This window comes from Colias philodice, chromosome 20, assembly GCF_061535455.1.
Source record: "Colias philodice isolate Cphi_HAF_F1 chromosome 20, ilColPhil1 Martin Lab GWU primary, whole genome shotgun sequence".
Taxonomy (NCBI): Eukaryota; Metazoa; Arthropoda; class Insecta; order Lepidoptera; family Pieridae; genus Colias; species Colias philodice.
The window spans coordinates 994,591-1,010,771 of NC_143105.1; the positions used below are offsets into that span (position 1 = coordinate 994,591).

General features: G+C 32.5%; 2 protein-coding genes across 3 annotated transcripts; one reads left to right on the top strand and one right to left on the bottom strand.

Annotated features, from left to right (window-relative positions):
* Positions 1–2,636: 2,636 nt before the first annotated feature.
* Positions 2,637–11,028, bottom strand: Svip (small VCP interacting protein). 2 transcript variants are annotated; one of them, XR_016317199.1, is made up of 4 exons: positions 10,866–11,028; positions 8,006–8,170; positions 5,323–6,093; positions 2,637–5,132 (listed from the first exon to the last, which is right to left on the bottom strand). XR_016317199.1 is itself a non-coding variant. In XM_089707891.1 (3 exons), the coding sequence occupies exons 1-3, from the start codon at positions 10,923–10,925 to the stop codon at positions 6,079–6,081; spliced, it is 240 nt and encodes a 79-aa protein (XP_089564017.1). In that variant the 5' UTR covers positions 10,926–11,028; the 3' UTR covers positions 2,637–6,078. The 2 variants fall into 2 exon arrangements, 1 of the variants encoding a protein (XP_089564017.1); XM_089707891.1 differs by having other exon boundaries at positions 2,637–6,093.
* Positions 11,029–11,573: 545 nt separating this feature from the next.
* On the top strand, positions 11,574–14,832 carry LOC149479229 (ATP synthase subunit b, mitochondrial-like). Its single transcript, XM_089707979.1, has 5 exons — positions 11,574–11,734; positions 12,168–12,312; positions 12,759–12,957; positions 13,769–13,957; positions 14,621–14,832. Exons 1-5 carry the CDS (start codon positions 11,707–11,709, stop codon positions 14,792–14,794), a joined length of 735 nt encoding a protein of 244 aa, XP_089564105.1. The 5' UTR covers positions 11,574–11,706; the 3' UTR covers positions 14,795–14,832.
* Positions 14,833–16,181: the final 1,349 nt, after the last annotated feature.

Sequence of the window (16,181 nt, forward strand, 5' to 3'; positions counted from 1 at the left end):
TACTTATTATGATTTTTTTTTCATAAACAATTATATTAAAACATTTGCAAGATATTGGTCAGAGCATTTTGTGTAATTACTTTTAGTTTTGGTTTTATCTGCGATAAACCACTTTTGGCGCTCTTTTTTTCTCGAGATAAACGTTTGATTTTGTCACGATAAAAGTAAAAAAAAACTGTAGAGGAGTATGCGTAAGTGCATTTCCCAACGTAAAAAAAAAACTTTGGGTTCCTGCGCCACTCTAGTAAGTAAGGAAGTAAGGAAAATTTATGAAATTAGATTAAAGAGCAACTATTCTTGATGGTCCTTCTCCATAGATACTGCTTTTCGATACGGTGGTCAATTTAAAAATATGTTATGACGATTCAAAAGTGCTTCAAGAAGATGTCTAATTGATTTAATAAATGTTTGAGTTTGAGTTTGAAATCCCAGATATACCTATTAATATACCTAAATATATAGAGTCATAATTAGAACAATAAAAATTCCACGATGTATTTTTAAACGGAATATTTTTAGTTATTTATTCTAAAGATCAAAATCTTTTAGCATATCTGCCCAAGTTCCAGATATCATATAATCATATCTTTACGTATATTATGACTCAGACAGATTATAAAAGAACTAATTGACTGCTCATGAGTTATTCACAAACCACTTTCTGATAAGAAAGGAAATTTTGACCACAATAAAAGGGGACTTTATGCTCATATTATTAAATTTCATATACTGTTGGGGTTTTTAATAATATGTATATCTACTAGGATACTAAATTCTTACAGTTCCGTCGAAGAATTATCCTCAAACAGTCAAACACATCCACACATGCACGACATGAATTTGAACTCAACACTCAAGTACGTAGGTAGACCGTATGACTTATACTTAAAGACGATAGGTACTAGTTATTATTCTGTGCCTATAGACCCATCACCTAAAAAAACCTGTTTCTTAAGTTGCTAATGCAAAAAATTCGGCGCTCATTTCTAATAGCATTAATCATGTAGTGTAAATGAGTGTAATGGACTTTTTGAATCCTTCAAAAGGGTATTAAACTTAAAAGTAGGTACCTATGTATGTAGTTGATAACGCCGCGCTTGATATACATACTTACCTATCAATACAAAATTATTGAAAGTTAAAACCATTAGGCCGTTTTAAAAACTACGATAGTAAGTTTTAATTTATCGTAAAATCGTTCCATTTATATAATCTTGAATGAAACGAAAAAACAACCTGATTTTAGTGCCGATACTCAAATTTTTGTTTTTTATACTTTTCCGAGAAGTTAGTTGAATGAATTCGATAATATGTATTATCAAAAGATAATATGCCTCAAGAGGATTTGGCAGCGTGAGCGATAGTCAATATTTATTTGTGCAGTTCTTTTCTACGTGATTGTCTCTCGTGATTCCCCGGCGACGCGGACGTCTTGACCGCTTAGCTACTATGCACACACGAGTGTTGCTTCTTGTTGCCTATAGGTTCTGTTCTATGCTACTATTATAAGTATTCTGTGCTCTCGGGCACCCGTGATGCCGCAAAAACAATCAAATTTATGCTAGGTTTCATGTCTAAGGAACACCCCACGCCATCTATTGAGATAATTAAATAACCATCTCAACCAAAATTATGTATTACATTATCGCGATGGAATGCGGGTGTTTTGTTGTATTTCATATTTTATCTTGCAAATGCTTAACAAAATTATATTTTTTAACGTGATAACGTTTTTAAAATCGTTTTAGTCGGGTGACATGTTCAGAAACTTGTGTCACACCAAAACCTCACGAGCGCGATCGCAGGTATAACGAGAGAGAGACGGACCGATCTCCCGTCTCATCTCGAGCGCTGCCACCAATAAGACGTTATCACGTAAACATCTCGATCGTAATTACCTACTTTACAAACAACCAATTTTTTTTTTAATAGAATAAATTCCTTCACAAGACTGAATTCGATCTCGCGTCCACAGAGCAAGTAATATAGTACTCGCGTCTTACAATGAAGAACTACGCAAAACGTACAAAAAAATCATCCAAACGCCCCTGATTTTTGCACTGAGAAAAGCTCCGTAGGATATGACGTAAATAATAACTAAGTAGTTTAGTATTTTCGAAGACGCATTGATTCAGGTCAATACGCTCTAGTCTGCATAGAACCAAAAAATATCACCATAAATTATTAAAATGAAACTAAAATACCTACCTTATATAATATAAGTACCCACATTTATATAAAATTCGAGTGTCACCGTTCACGTGTTCCTAACCAAACTCCTTCGGAAGTCGAAACGTCTCGCTTTTGTGTAGATTCGGTACAAAATTACAATTCTAAGAGATCGATTATACCTACCTTCTATATAGAAAAAAGAAAAAAATTCTAAAGCCTGTTTCTATACTAATCAGAAGATTGTTTGTTTGAACACGCTAATCTCAGCAACTACTGGTCCGATTTGAAAAATTATTTCGGTGTTAGATAGTCCATTCATCGAGGAAGGATATATATAATCACGCTAAGACCAACAGGAGCGGAGCCACGCGGATGAAACCAAGGAGCGCAGGTAGTGATATAATATTTCTGATAAGCGAGATTTAGGCGCAGTAGGTTTAGGTATATAAAAAAAAAACAAAATATTTACATTGCACAACATTTATTATAAATACGGTTACACAATATTAACATTTATTATGAAAATATTTATAGTATAATAACATTGTATTGGTAGGAATAGTAACATTGGTCGAAATTCGTAGACAATTCAAGATTCAGGGAACATTATTGGGTCATAATAATTAGGTACATAGGTTAGGCGTAAATATATACATAGGTATATAGACAAATTATTCATAGTTTTCATAAGATAGGTTTTATAGAATAGGCCCAGATATTATGGGTGCCAATTTAAGGGAGGCACCAAGTGATAAATATATTGGTAGAGATTTAAATGTATAATGGCGGTTCGGAAGTTAGCTGCGAGTGCACATTCCCGTTCACGCAGATACCCGTCCCTCAATATCCCATTGATATCTAAAATTGATTTCTGCGCTTGTAAGATGTTCCGAAACTACCTTATAAAACAACACCAAGAAAGCCTCCAAGAGTAAAAAGAGCGCCAAAGTAAAATTTGCACCCGTTTATAAGTAGGTATTGTAAATCCAAGACTCCATTAAAAAGATTATTAATTAGGAAATTCGAGATGTACGTTCACTTTTATATTATATCTATTATCTATAAAATATCTAAATCTAACAATTTAACATTATTAAAATACAGCGAAGTAGCATTTTACGGAAATATTTCATAATAACAAAACATATTAAACATTTGAAGAACATGAACGTCTCTAATCGGGCTAATAAAATTATAAGTGTTATCGATATTTTTCATTTAAAACTTATGATCAAATAAATATTGGCTATATTCTTCATCTTGGAAAACAATCTTGATTATACATAGCATGTGTCCACAAAAGTTTCAGTCCAACTAGTAGGGCTGGCCTTTGAAAGAAGCATCAAAATCAAGCATCGCCCGCTTTGTGAAAACCATTTCCGTAACTACAAAATATAGGCCACTTAATGTTTAAAGCAATAAGAACATTAAAGATTGGACTATTTCAGTTTTGATTAAATGAGTTTACCATTGATATCCACTTCAATTAATAAACTATTTTATATACATCTACGTGCGAAAGTCGATATATCGACCATGAGTGTGCAAGTGAGACAACAGTAGGTAACCATTTCTAATTTTTCTAATGGCGCAACGCACATAATATTTCGTTTTTCCTATTTCGTATTTGATTATATTCGCGTGCTTTCACCTTAAACGTAACAATGAAATAAATATAATTTGAAGAAACTTTGCATCGCCAGTAGCATCGAATAGAACACCTGCGTCATTTATCTAGGTATATAAAGCGTGATTTTTATTATCACATGTTATGCTGATGATAATAAAATCTTACATAACCAATACATAATTTGACATAACATTGTCAGCACACTACTTCCTGAATGCTCGTAATATAATTATACATATATAATTAATTCAAAAATATACCTATCTACAATTTAAAAAGCTACTACACAAAATATTAATTTTAATACATTTACGGTAGCCTTTTGAAGAAGAAAAAAATTCTATAATATTGTTTGTTATATAGTTGGAGAGCCCGTGAGAGATCGTCCTTCACCGATCTAATAACCAGATGAGACGTATTTTATTTTTTATTAAATATTTTTTGTAAACAAATATGCAATTGCTTGCCTATCGAAGAGTGGTCATGACTATTTTTAATTAAATTAACTTTTATCGATTTTTTTTTCATCACCTTCATACTTTTGATAACCAAATGAAATTTATTTGACTGATAGTTTTCGATACACAGAATATGCTGGTTATCAGATCGGTGAAGGACGATCTCCCACGGGCTCTTAGACTAATATGACAAGTGACATTTTTGTCGATAAGTAAAGTAGGTACTCAAATATCTCTAGCGTCGAGTGATTCGACGAAATTCGAAACTGATTCGAGGAAATGCTCATGGCCTTAATAGAAAACCAGAAAAATATAGGCCTATTTTAACGGTTATAGTAAAAATTGTATTCCATACCTATTCCTGTTACATATTGGCAGTAGGTACCTACATAAAAATGTTCTCTGTATTTTTGTTGGACTGTTGTAAAAACTTAGCAAAAAGTCTGCAAGCTAAAATATATCTTTCTAAAATTTGAAATAATAAGAAATATCTTAATTTTCTAGAATCTAGATTGATTTCTTGTTATTATTTGTTCAATTATGTTATTAATTAATAATCCATGATAATTATAATTATCATAAAATCGGATAAAGTATTTGATTGGACAGATTATATTCATATGTACTTATCTAATTAAATAGGATCGTCTTTTATTCTTTGTATTCAATACAGATAAAGTTCAATAAAAATTAGGAGTAAAAATGTCCGATTTCCTTCATTGTTTTTTTAATTTACTTTGTTGAAATATAACTTAAAGTTCTCAATACCACTTTGATCGCATTTGATTCATTTTAATTTAGCGCAGTGCACACACATTACACAATCACATGACTTTGTTGGTAAAATATCAATAAAGCGATTGATATTAACACTTAGTCCGGTTGCAGAACTTCACCGACCATCAGTGCGTACGTGAGTCGCGCTTGTCATATGTATGGAAATACGCGTGCGTATGGTCGGTCTAGCTATGAACGGTTTTATGAATTTCCATACATATGACAAGCGCGACTGACGTACGCACTGATGGTTGGTGAAGCTCTGCTACCGGCCTTATACTTTACGACATTAAACAAAAAACGGTTTAACTTTAAGCGCGGGTTCTCTTTAATCTGGTTTTGTCGTATTTCCCATAGACAACTATTAAAGTGACAGATCCCTGGTTTAAAGTTAGACTGTGTTTAAATTGTTTTGTGGTAAGACCATAAGATTTTGCTCATATTAGAATTTAAAATATCTGATATTATTTGGATATAATATTTATTGACTACTTTCTACTACATACAAGCTATTTGGTCAATATCTACGTGTTACATGTGTAGTTGCCGTCTAATTATACACTACTATTAAAAAATCTTATATAATACATAAAATTGCATCCGAAATATACAAAAAACAAGGAAACCTACATAGCATAATACTATAAATACTTACAGAAAAAAAACAACCAAATATCCTCTTAAAATTTAATAACAATCAAAGCAAAAAAATCGTGAATAATTATAATTTAAAAACACTAACACGCCTTACAACAACGTTTAACTTAATTCATAATACCTTATTCATAATATACATTTTAATAAATTATTTAGCATAATACACAGAAACATCGAAAGAGTTATAGAAAAGGTGTAGTGATGTATTGTAAAGAATTGAATCCAAAAATCGGTTTAAAGCTCATAGACGATAGCATAGAGTCATAGACAATAGACATTGATATACATTATTGTTTGTGGTCAGTCCACAGATAACTAAGAATCTCAGTTCTTGTATTTATATTTCTCATTTGGTGTCTGGCTGCTGGTGCCTTGGGCCTGATCTCATTCGGCCGACCACTGTAAAAGAAACATACTGATTTTAAAACTGTTAAAAAATCTAAAAGTACCTACATTAAAATATATGCATTGATGTAGAAATACTATTTTTTTCTAAACAGCCGGTTTTTGAATTGAGAACTGATTTGATTAAGGTCTGAGAAAACATTGTCCCAAAAAAATTTTTTAAAGCAGCATTTTAAGAATGGTTTGATACGCTCTTCACGTCAAATACTCAATTCAGTAACCGACAGATGCACTTTTTGCCTTGAAATCTTTTCTTCTTTTCTAAGGAGAAATATTTCTGAGTGAGTTGAGAGAACTAGTTAGCCAATTTTGATTTTTTAGACACAGGGATCCATATAAAATACACACTATGTTAGTAAAACGAATTAATTTAAAATTTATGTTAATATTCAGATTTAACCAATGTTAATTCGTGATATTGACCGAGAAAGACTAAGTCGCTACGTATAAAAAATTAAAATAACAACACTGTTACAGTATTAAAAATCGGATAAGTGCAGTTGGACTCGTTGTTTCGTACAAATAACCTATTGAAGTGAAGCTTCTCTTAGTGTGTTGAGACTAAAATTTCAAGGTCGCATCATGGAAATATTGTCACGTCCGCGTCATGGAGAAAGGCGACGATTTTGATATCTTTGAATCTTGTCAAAGAAGTTTACTTCTGACACGTATGTTCGGTATACACGCTCTTTTTTTCTTTCTTTAAAATATTTCTCCTTTTTATTTAAATTATGGTATGAATAATATGTACTATAAATTACACCTTATTATTCTTGTAACAGTTGTTTTCTGTCGTATCACTACATAGTACTTACACACTACACACGTTCACGAAGTCTGAGGATATTTAAATTTCATCAAACATCTAAAAATCTATGAAGAATTTGTGATATCGTAAATGGAAGAAGGATGGCTCAATTTAAGGTCTTTAATAAAAATTAAAAACATTTCATGTTTTTTTCTCTTCCAAATGCTAAGTTTTCTATCGAAAATAACACGGGGAGGTAAAAAAAGAGTGTTATTGTCCCACACAAAGTGCATGGGCCAGAAATTCTACTCATGAACGAATGCCCCTTCCTTAAGGCGTAACGGCTGTATGTCTGTTTGCTTAGATCTAAATTACGTAACAGATTTTGATGGGGGTTTATTTCAATAGATTGTCTAGGTAAGTTTTCGTACAGAATTTATTTTAGATAAAACGAGCGAAGGCACGGGCGGAAAGCTAGTTTTTATAAGAACTGACATAAACTTGATAATAATCAATAACGAGCAGACTGACGTATAATCACGTTTTTTATATCTTAATATTCATTCTATTTTCGTTTAATTATACTTTATCTGTTTTTAAGTGAATATTCTTAGAATCTGGGAAATCTGTAAAGCGTCTACGTGTTGCTGTTATCAATATTGTGGAAAATTTTTATTTTTTTACCTACTAGCTGACCCGACAGACGCAGTACCGTCCTCGCGCGAAATTTCCTAAGATTTTTTTTTCCATAAGATCCTTCTGACAATAACGAACACAACAAAAAAGAATCTTAATCGGTCGAGCCGTTCACGGGTGATGAGAGCCCCCTTCAATATTTATTTTATTCTTATTTTCTTGTATTTTTTGTTACAGCAGCAACAGATAAGTCAAAATCGAGTCTAAAGAAGTTGTTAAAATATTGTTTTAATTGCATACCAGATACTTATACATTTTTTATTATTTATCACTTCATAGTATAAAACAAAGTCGCGTTCTCTGTCCCTATGTCCCTTTGTATGCTTAAATCTTTAAAACTACGCAACGGATTTTGATGCGGTTTTTTAATAGATAGAGTGATTCAAGAGGAAGGTTTATTATGTTTTAGACAAAGCGGGCGAAGCCGCGGGCGGAAAGCTAGTTTATTTATAAAACCCTCACCTTCAGAGTAGCTCCCCCCTGCTTGGCCAGCTCCTGTTCCCGCTGTTCCATCTCTTCAGCGCGCTGCTGCATGCGTTTAACTCGCTCGGGATCCTTCACGCCGCGGGCCGCTTCTTGGGCCCGACGACGTTCAGCCGCTTCCACCTGCTGGCGACGTCTGGTCTCCTGGTAGTTTAATTTTTGAGGGATCTTTAAATAACATAGTAAAAGTCGCTTCTCACGTCTGTATGTATGATTATATCTTTACGACTACAACCTAAGACAATCCATAGACATTTTTAACATTGAGTTAAGCTAACAATTTCAATTTATTATTACAAATATTATGTATTAAGTAATTACAATTTATATTCATGTAAAAGTATAAAAATGCTACTAAAACAATATTTTATACAAGCTAACAACGGACTACACAACGGATTTTGATGCAGTTGCTTTTTTGGATAGAGTGATTCAAGAGGAAGGTTTTAGTAAATAATTATAGTTAGGTTTTTAGACAAAGCGGGCGAAGCCGCGGGTAGAAAACTTTATTAGTAAAAGCTTTTTATTTATATAAGTGAAACTTTTATTACATCGCATCGTATCAAACTTTTTCATCTATGTGTTGCATATCGTCTTACTAGTTACTGTCGGCCGCGGAGGAGGAATAATGTTAAAGGTGCTTTTTTTTGTGTGGTGTCGCTCATAGTTACCCAGAAGGGCTTTTACATTTTAACGCGGATGCGTGGGTGAACTGAAGGTTCACCCTGGTAGCGACATGCCCAAGGGCGTCCCCCTGTGTGTGTAGTGAGCTGTAGCTTGAGTGGAGGAGGCCGGAAGGGCCCTAGTCGGACGGGGTTAAGGCTTATCAGAGCAATCGTCAGCAAATTATCAAGCACCACTAATGGCCTATTGCTTATAAAGGTCCGACTGCACTATGCGTACCTAACTGATGCGACACGGCGCGCCGATTTTGCCGATTGGTCAAATTCGTCCATGGCGCTCAGTTTCGGTGTAGCATAGTGCGTTGTGGCTCATACAATTTCTTAGAAAGAATATTAGCGTGTCGCGTCGCGTTGCTTACGCCTAGTGTGGTGAGACCTTAATGTGAAAAAGTTTAATTTTTACCGTGATTTTATAAAACCACGCAATGCTTTTATTTTTTATTATAATTATACCATAGACAATATTTTTATTACATCTACCTACTTTATCAAAATCACTGCTTTATCAATTAATATACTTATAGGCAATTGACTTTTTAATACTTTTGTTCACCTCGTTTATTGACATTAATATCACACTATAATGCTATAAGCAAGTTATTATTAGTCAATACTCAATAGGCCATACAGAGCGAGTAGCCTCGTGAAGTATTTTCTGCAATAAGTATCTCGGTCATTGTAAACATAGCTTTACCGAGGGAAACGCGTAAGTGTGGCATAAGCCACTATTTTCTACAATCCAAGCTGCTATACGGAGGAACGACTGCATAAATACAGTGACTCATAGACGCCAATGCTTCATTTTCATATTATTATTGAATTCTCAAAGAAATGTCAAAGACAAGCATGCATCAGTGGTCAGTTTGTTATTAAAGAGATGTGAAAACATAGGAAATAGGAGAAGATTTGACTATAGAAGTAATTAAACTAAAAATTTGAGAGTGCTACATATATATCAAACAAGGGGGGTAATTCTAGTGTGGAAATGAGATGGCACTAGACAACTATATAGCTGCTGCTTTTTCCCATAATGGAAATAATGCTGCTTTAAGATGCCATGGTAAAACCGGGACCACATTTTTACTTGATCATAATATGATGATTAGCTATAACACATCTTAAAACACAATATTGAGGGTAGTTTCTTCATTTGTGAATCAAAATAGACTTTAAAAAGTGGCAATAAGAACCTTTCTAACTGTTACTTTGTGTAAAGTAATAATTTTTGAAAAGTGTATTCAGTATACAAAATATTGAAGCATACAAAAGGACAACCAGGGATACGAAGCATTTTTTTTTATTTATACTTTGGAGTTGCGTATTGTGCCGTCAAATGTCTAGCAACTAATTAATTTCTACTTGTGCTTATCTAATCTACTAAATCAAATAGTATTTAAATTTAAAAATTGGCACCTGACACTCATGAAACATGCAACAGCTGTTACGTTGTTTTATTTTTGCGATAAAAAGTAGCCTATGTCAACGCAATCTATACTAATGTTGTAAAGCTGAAGAGTTTGTTTGTATCTTTGAACGTGCTAATCTTGGGAACTACTGGTCCGTTTTGAAAAATTCTTTCGGTGTTAGATAGCTCATTTATCGAGGAAGGCTATAGGCTATATATCATCACGCTACGGCCAACAGGAGTGGAGCCACGGGGTGAAACCGCGCGGAGCAGTTAGTATAACAAAATTGAAACACTTAAGGAAAATATATGGACATTTTTAATACCCATTATATATGATTTATTTCTTTGACATTTAAAGGCTTAGCTTTTATTTACTGTATAATTATGGATAAGATAAAGGATAATGATAAGTTATTAATAGATAAAATAACAGGATTAGGCACGTGTCGCATGAATTACGTATTAATTGAAATTAATAATATAAATGTTAGCAACAGACAACAAAAGTATTATACTTGACGCTCACCTTATAATGCCTACCTATCTTATTAAATCAAGTTAGATATTGGTATTAATTTAATCTAATCTAAACCAGAACATGTTATTAAAACACGTATTGACCAGAAAAACGAACCTACATGCAAAATTGTTATACGTAAATATTACAACAAAAAATAGTATGATAAATAGATCATAATAATTTCGCATACCATCCATAAACAAGGTTTAAAGAACTAAACACACTTACTGTGTCTGGAGTTAGCACATCTGAGGCTGATGGCTTACAACAGGACGTAATAATCCCCATATTTTCGTACAAAATAATAATTATTTCTTGTTTGAAAACTTCGTAAACACATTACATTACATTCTTCCAATATCATTAATGTCGAAACTCAATTTGACATTTAGCGTTACGTCGTAAAATACTCGCACTAATCGGTAATCGATATTTCTCATTTATGTTTAATTTATTTTTTATATAATTTTGCGCTTTAAAATAAAAACACATAGAAGCAAATTACAGAAAGAGATTAGGAAATGAAAATAAAACCAAAGAAATTACACAGTAACAGCTATAAAATATATTCGGTTGCGACATCGTTGCAACGACTAACCATCATCTTCCATATATTATTAATATTTGCCATTTTCCTTTTGTTTATCAAAGAGAATAATAATTATTAGTATTAGTTTTTATCACTAGATTTATTAGCCACTCAAGGAAATGTATTGAGATACAATTTCGCACAATTGGATCAATAAAGTTCAATTTGTTGCCAGATACCTGAAAGTTTTATACTTTTTGTAACCACTTCGCTTTTTAACAGTAATGTTTAATTATTTTAATACATACAAAGTCTTTTTTTAAATTCTATAATATCCTTTTTTGGTGTGTTAAATATCCCGAGTATACAATCTATTTTTATTTATCGATAGTCTACAACAGCTACACACCCAACACTAATATGTCAATATTATAAAAATATCCGATTTTAGTTTGCGGTTTACGAACATCACTAATGCAAAGTACTATTCTGTGGGACTGTCGGAAAATTAAATTTTAAAGACTAAAATACGCTTTAAATATGCTATCTCGTGTGGCTTTGCGTTCAGGTATGTATTTCAATTTAACTTTAAATTTATGGAATCATAGAATACATAAAAATGAAAATTAACCTTGGTGTTCGGGTGGTTTCAGGTTTATGTAATCGTCTGTTTGACAAGTGCCTACCGTGTTTTAAAAAGTTAATGTTCTTTTTTTGAAAGATAAATAAATTATTAAAGCTTCACAATCGGGTGGCCTCATACGACATTAATTAACTATTTTAATTGTAACATAACATTTAAAAATAATTGTAAAAAGTAACCTTTAAAATCTCACTGATAAGCGAAAAAATTTAAACAAATTCGCATCAAGTTACTCATTTGTTCGATGTTCAAAACCTACAGACATTAGATCGATATCATTGTTCATACCATAGTTGGTATTACAAGTAGCATTAGGTAATAGACATTATTTTGATTGGTTGCTATCAAATATTCTCAGTATTGGCCCGGCAGTCCACTCCAACAGCCCTCGTAGCTCGTACCTCCAGCTCCGAGGTCTCCGGAGTGCGAGATGAGAAGAACTTCCCCAGACCAGTCAGGGGTGAACCTGGCAAAGTCAGACTCGGATTCATTCCAGAAGAATGGTAATGTTTAATTATATATATCAATATCTAAAGCTATATTTTATATCTAACTATTAAAACAATAAAAATTCTACATTTCAAATATTATAAATAAAATTTGTGACCAACCATTATCATTGGATTTCAATGGAATGATTTAGATTTTTTTCCAATTGGAATATTATAACTAGGCTTATACTTTGCAAACGCTATCAATTGTAATAAGTCCAGAATCTAAATCTGTAAATATTGTATTTTTTAGAAATTAATAAGAACAGATAGTAACCTTTAAAACCATTGTATCAAATAATGACTATAATAATATACCAATCCTATTTCTATATCAGTTAAGCTAACAAGTTATTTTCCTTTAAATGATCCACGAAATAAAAACTTCAATAACATTTTCTTTGCAACTTATACAATATAATTACACAATATTTTAATCTTGTAATTACTTATTCCAGGTTCCAATTCTTCCACTCAAAGACCGGTGTGACTGGACCGTACACATTTGGTGTTGGTCTGATGACCTACCTCTTTAGCAAGGAGATCTATGTCATGGAACATGAGTACTACACTGGTCTGTCTATCTTGCTGATGGTCTACTATGGTACCACCAGGATGGGTCCTAAAATCGCTGCTTGGTTGGACAAGGAAGTTGACGTACGTTGAAATGTATAATTTATTGAAATACTAGCGGTCCGCCCCGGCTTCGCCCGTGGTACATATTTATGTTTTCTCTACATAAGAACCATCCTGGTACTTCAAGGAAAATAATAAAAAAAGAATTATCGAAATCGGTCCACCCGTTCTCGAGTTATGCGCTTACCAACACATTTTGCAATTCATTTTTATATTATAGAGATGATAGGAAGCTGCTCTGAACTATATGTTAATATAGTGCCCTGTGGTTTTACCCGCATTGCTCCACTCCTGTTGGTCTTAGGGTGATGATATATAGCCTATAGCCTTCCTCGATAAATGGGCTAACTAACACCGAAAGAATTTTCCAAATCAGGAACAGTAGTTCCTGAGATTAGCGTGTTCAAACAAACAAACACTCTTCAGCTTTATAATATTAGTATAGATTTAAGATTCATGCTTTTTAATTGATTTTACGAAACCTTTTCCACACATAAGGTTTGGCTTGATTCAATCTTAATGGCGAAAGTTAGCTGTGATTGCATGTGCACGCAGTAAAAGTCAAATTGGCTCAAATTGATTTCTGCACATCGGAACGTTCCGAGCCGCCATTAAATTTGATTCATACTGTACAATGTTTTGAATAAAATTATATGAATAAATATAAAACATAATAGTCCATTTGTGCAAGATTATAAATAACTATTGAAACTTTTTAATTACATTTTATTTGAATCTCGCGCAGGCACCACATCTGCTTATAGTCTTGCGACTGATTGCAGATTAAACGGCAAAAAAAAAATTACATTCAATTTATTAATCAACCTTCCAGAAAATCGAAACTGACCTGAACCAAGGGCGAGTAGACACCATCAAGCACTTAGAAGAAGCCATCGAAACAGAAAAGGATGCTCAATGGAGGGCCCAAGGTCAAGAACTGCTCATCCAGGCTAAAAAGGAGAATGTTCTGCTGCAACTCGAAGCCGCTTATAGGGAACGTCTCATGAACACCTACCAGGAGGTAATGTGTCTTGTTTATGGCTAAAATTAGAATAATGAAGGAACAAAACATAAATAGTTAATTTGTGGAACAAACTACTTTTTCTAGAAATCTAGTCTGAATAAATATTGCATCAAAATTGCGCATTCTATTTCGATGAAACAATTATTTTTAATACAATTATGAATTTTCATTAATTATTATTATACGCATACTCAGTAAACAAGTAACTCAGATCCTTTTCTTAGTTAAAACTAACCTAGTAACAATTTAATCTAAAAACATTTTAAATGCAACCCTATTATTATTAAATATTTATTTTAATGATAGATTTGGGGTCAAATCAAAGTTCTGCTGTTGCCATTTAAAAATATTTTTAAAACTTACGTTCACAGTAAACATAATATGAAATTGACTGACCAGTTGGCTTGATGGTAGTGGCCCTGCCTTCCAAGCCAGAGGTTGTGGGTTCGATTCCCACCTGGGGCAAATATTTGTGTGATGAACGTAGATGTTTGCTCTGTGTCTGGGTGTTAATTATCTATATAAGTATTTATTTAAAATTATATAATAATATAATAGCAATCTGGTTTCCATAATACAGTATGGGATCAGATCGTGCCGTGTGTGAAAATTGTCCTGAAATATTTAATATTTATTTATTTAAATATCTTTTTTCAACAGGTCAAGCGTCGTCTTGACTTCCAACTCGAAAAGGCAGTCTTAGAACGTCGCTTCGAACAGAAGCACCTCGTTGACTGGGTGGTAACCAATGTAACCAAGGCCATTACACCGGACCAGGAAAAGCAAACCCTGGACCGCTGCATTGCAGACCTCGCTGCTCTTGCTAATAAGTGAATAGAATGTTGTAAAATAAATATTTAATCGTGATAGTTTATTGCTGTTTTATTGGAATAAAATGTGTTTTTTAGCTCGAAACTTTTCTTAAATTTCCTACTCCTGAAAACTCTAGTTCATACTGTGTTTGTACTAGACAGTCGTCTTGTATGTTTTAAGTTTTAACCACACATAGTACCAAGCAATAACGTTAAAACAAGGAGAAGAAACTATGTTGTAACCTAGTTTTATAATTTATATTATTATCTGTACATAGTGGTTATGAACGTCACTTAGGCCAACACAAGGGACTAGAAAATTATACGCTCGCAGAAAAAATAATTGTCAATGAAACATAATGTTATTAAAAGGCGTTCAGGACAGCTATAAAAAGTACAATATACGTCATGAAATAATTACTTACACGAATTCGGACTTACAAACTGATCCTTTTATTATGAACAAATAGGGTCAACTAAAAATAAGTAATAAAAAAACCAATACATTTTCATGTTACTTTATTTTACGCTACAATATTACCTTAACAACAGTTTAGTCAGGCTCCAGTGCCTTAGGTTAAAGCTCTTTCATTATACCACAATAAAATACGTACAGAGTTCATACATAAATAAAAAACTGTCAATACATAAATACGTTCTTTTTCAAGTCAAATAGGTACGAAAATTTTCATACTTGCTCGACTTCCTGTACTTACGTCAAATTTTTTATTCAGGGAAAGTTATAGTGGTTTACTTGTAATGTCAGCTGATGTTAAAAATATTTATAAGCATTATCTATAAAATACCTACTTATATTTTCAACATCAAAAAATTTACCCTATACAACTTCTTTCATTTTATTGATGTATTGACCAAGTGGTTGTTTAAACATAAAGGGTAAACATAGGTACATTGGTATTTATATTTATTATTAGAACAGATTTTCCATGGTATTAGACATTATGTGATACTTTATTCTACCTCTTCGATCACTCAAATGTAATAACAACTAGGTACTTTAAATACAAATGGCTAGTTGTAAATACATTTCAATGGCAACTACAGAACAATATCAAAAGGTATAATGTATAAGACTGTAAACATTATAAATTACATTATTTACAATGATATAAAAACGACATTGTAAAAAATATTACACAAAACAAGGTATGCAAAATAATTTACATTATCTGTGTACACGGTGGAAAAAAAATTGCCGCCAAAACTGGCACTATGTAAATTGTAAAGCTTAAAAATATTGTAAACGTTTATCAAAATCTGTGCACATAAACTTGTGATTTCGCAAAAAAATTCGTACAATCAAATAATAATAATAATATAAAAAATATATATTCATTACACTAATGCCTTAACTATTTATAATATTGTAAATTATGTTATTGGTTTAT

What these genes read in the sequence shown, in the direction of transcription:
- Svip (XM_089707891.1), bottom strand. Translation starts at nt 10,925, where the DNA reads ATGGGGATTATTACGTCCTGTTGTAAGCCATCAGCCTCAGATGTGCTA. An exon ending in ATGTGCTAACTCCAGACACA is followed by an intron (nt 8,171 to 10,865) that starts GTAAGTGTGTTT and finishes TTAAACTACCAG; the next exon opens with GAGACCAGACGTCGCCAGCA.
- LOC149479229 (XM_089707979.1), top strand. Translation starts at nt 11,707, where the DNA reads ATGCTATCTCGTGTGGCTTTGCGTTCAG. An exon ending in GGTTGGACAAGGAAGTTGAC is followed by an intron (nt 12,958 to 13,768) that starts GTACGTTGAAAT and finishes TCAACCTTCCAG; the next exon opens with AAAATCGAAACTGACCTGAA. An exon ending in TCATGAACACCTACCAGGAG is followed by an intron (nt 13,958 to 14,620) that starts GTAATGTGTCTT and finishes TTTTTTCAACAG; the next exon opens with GTCAAGCGTCGTCTTGACTT.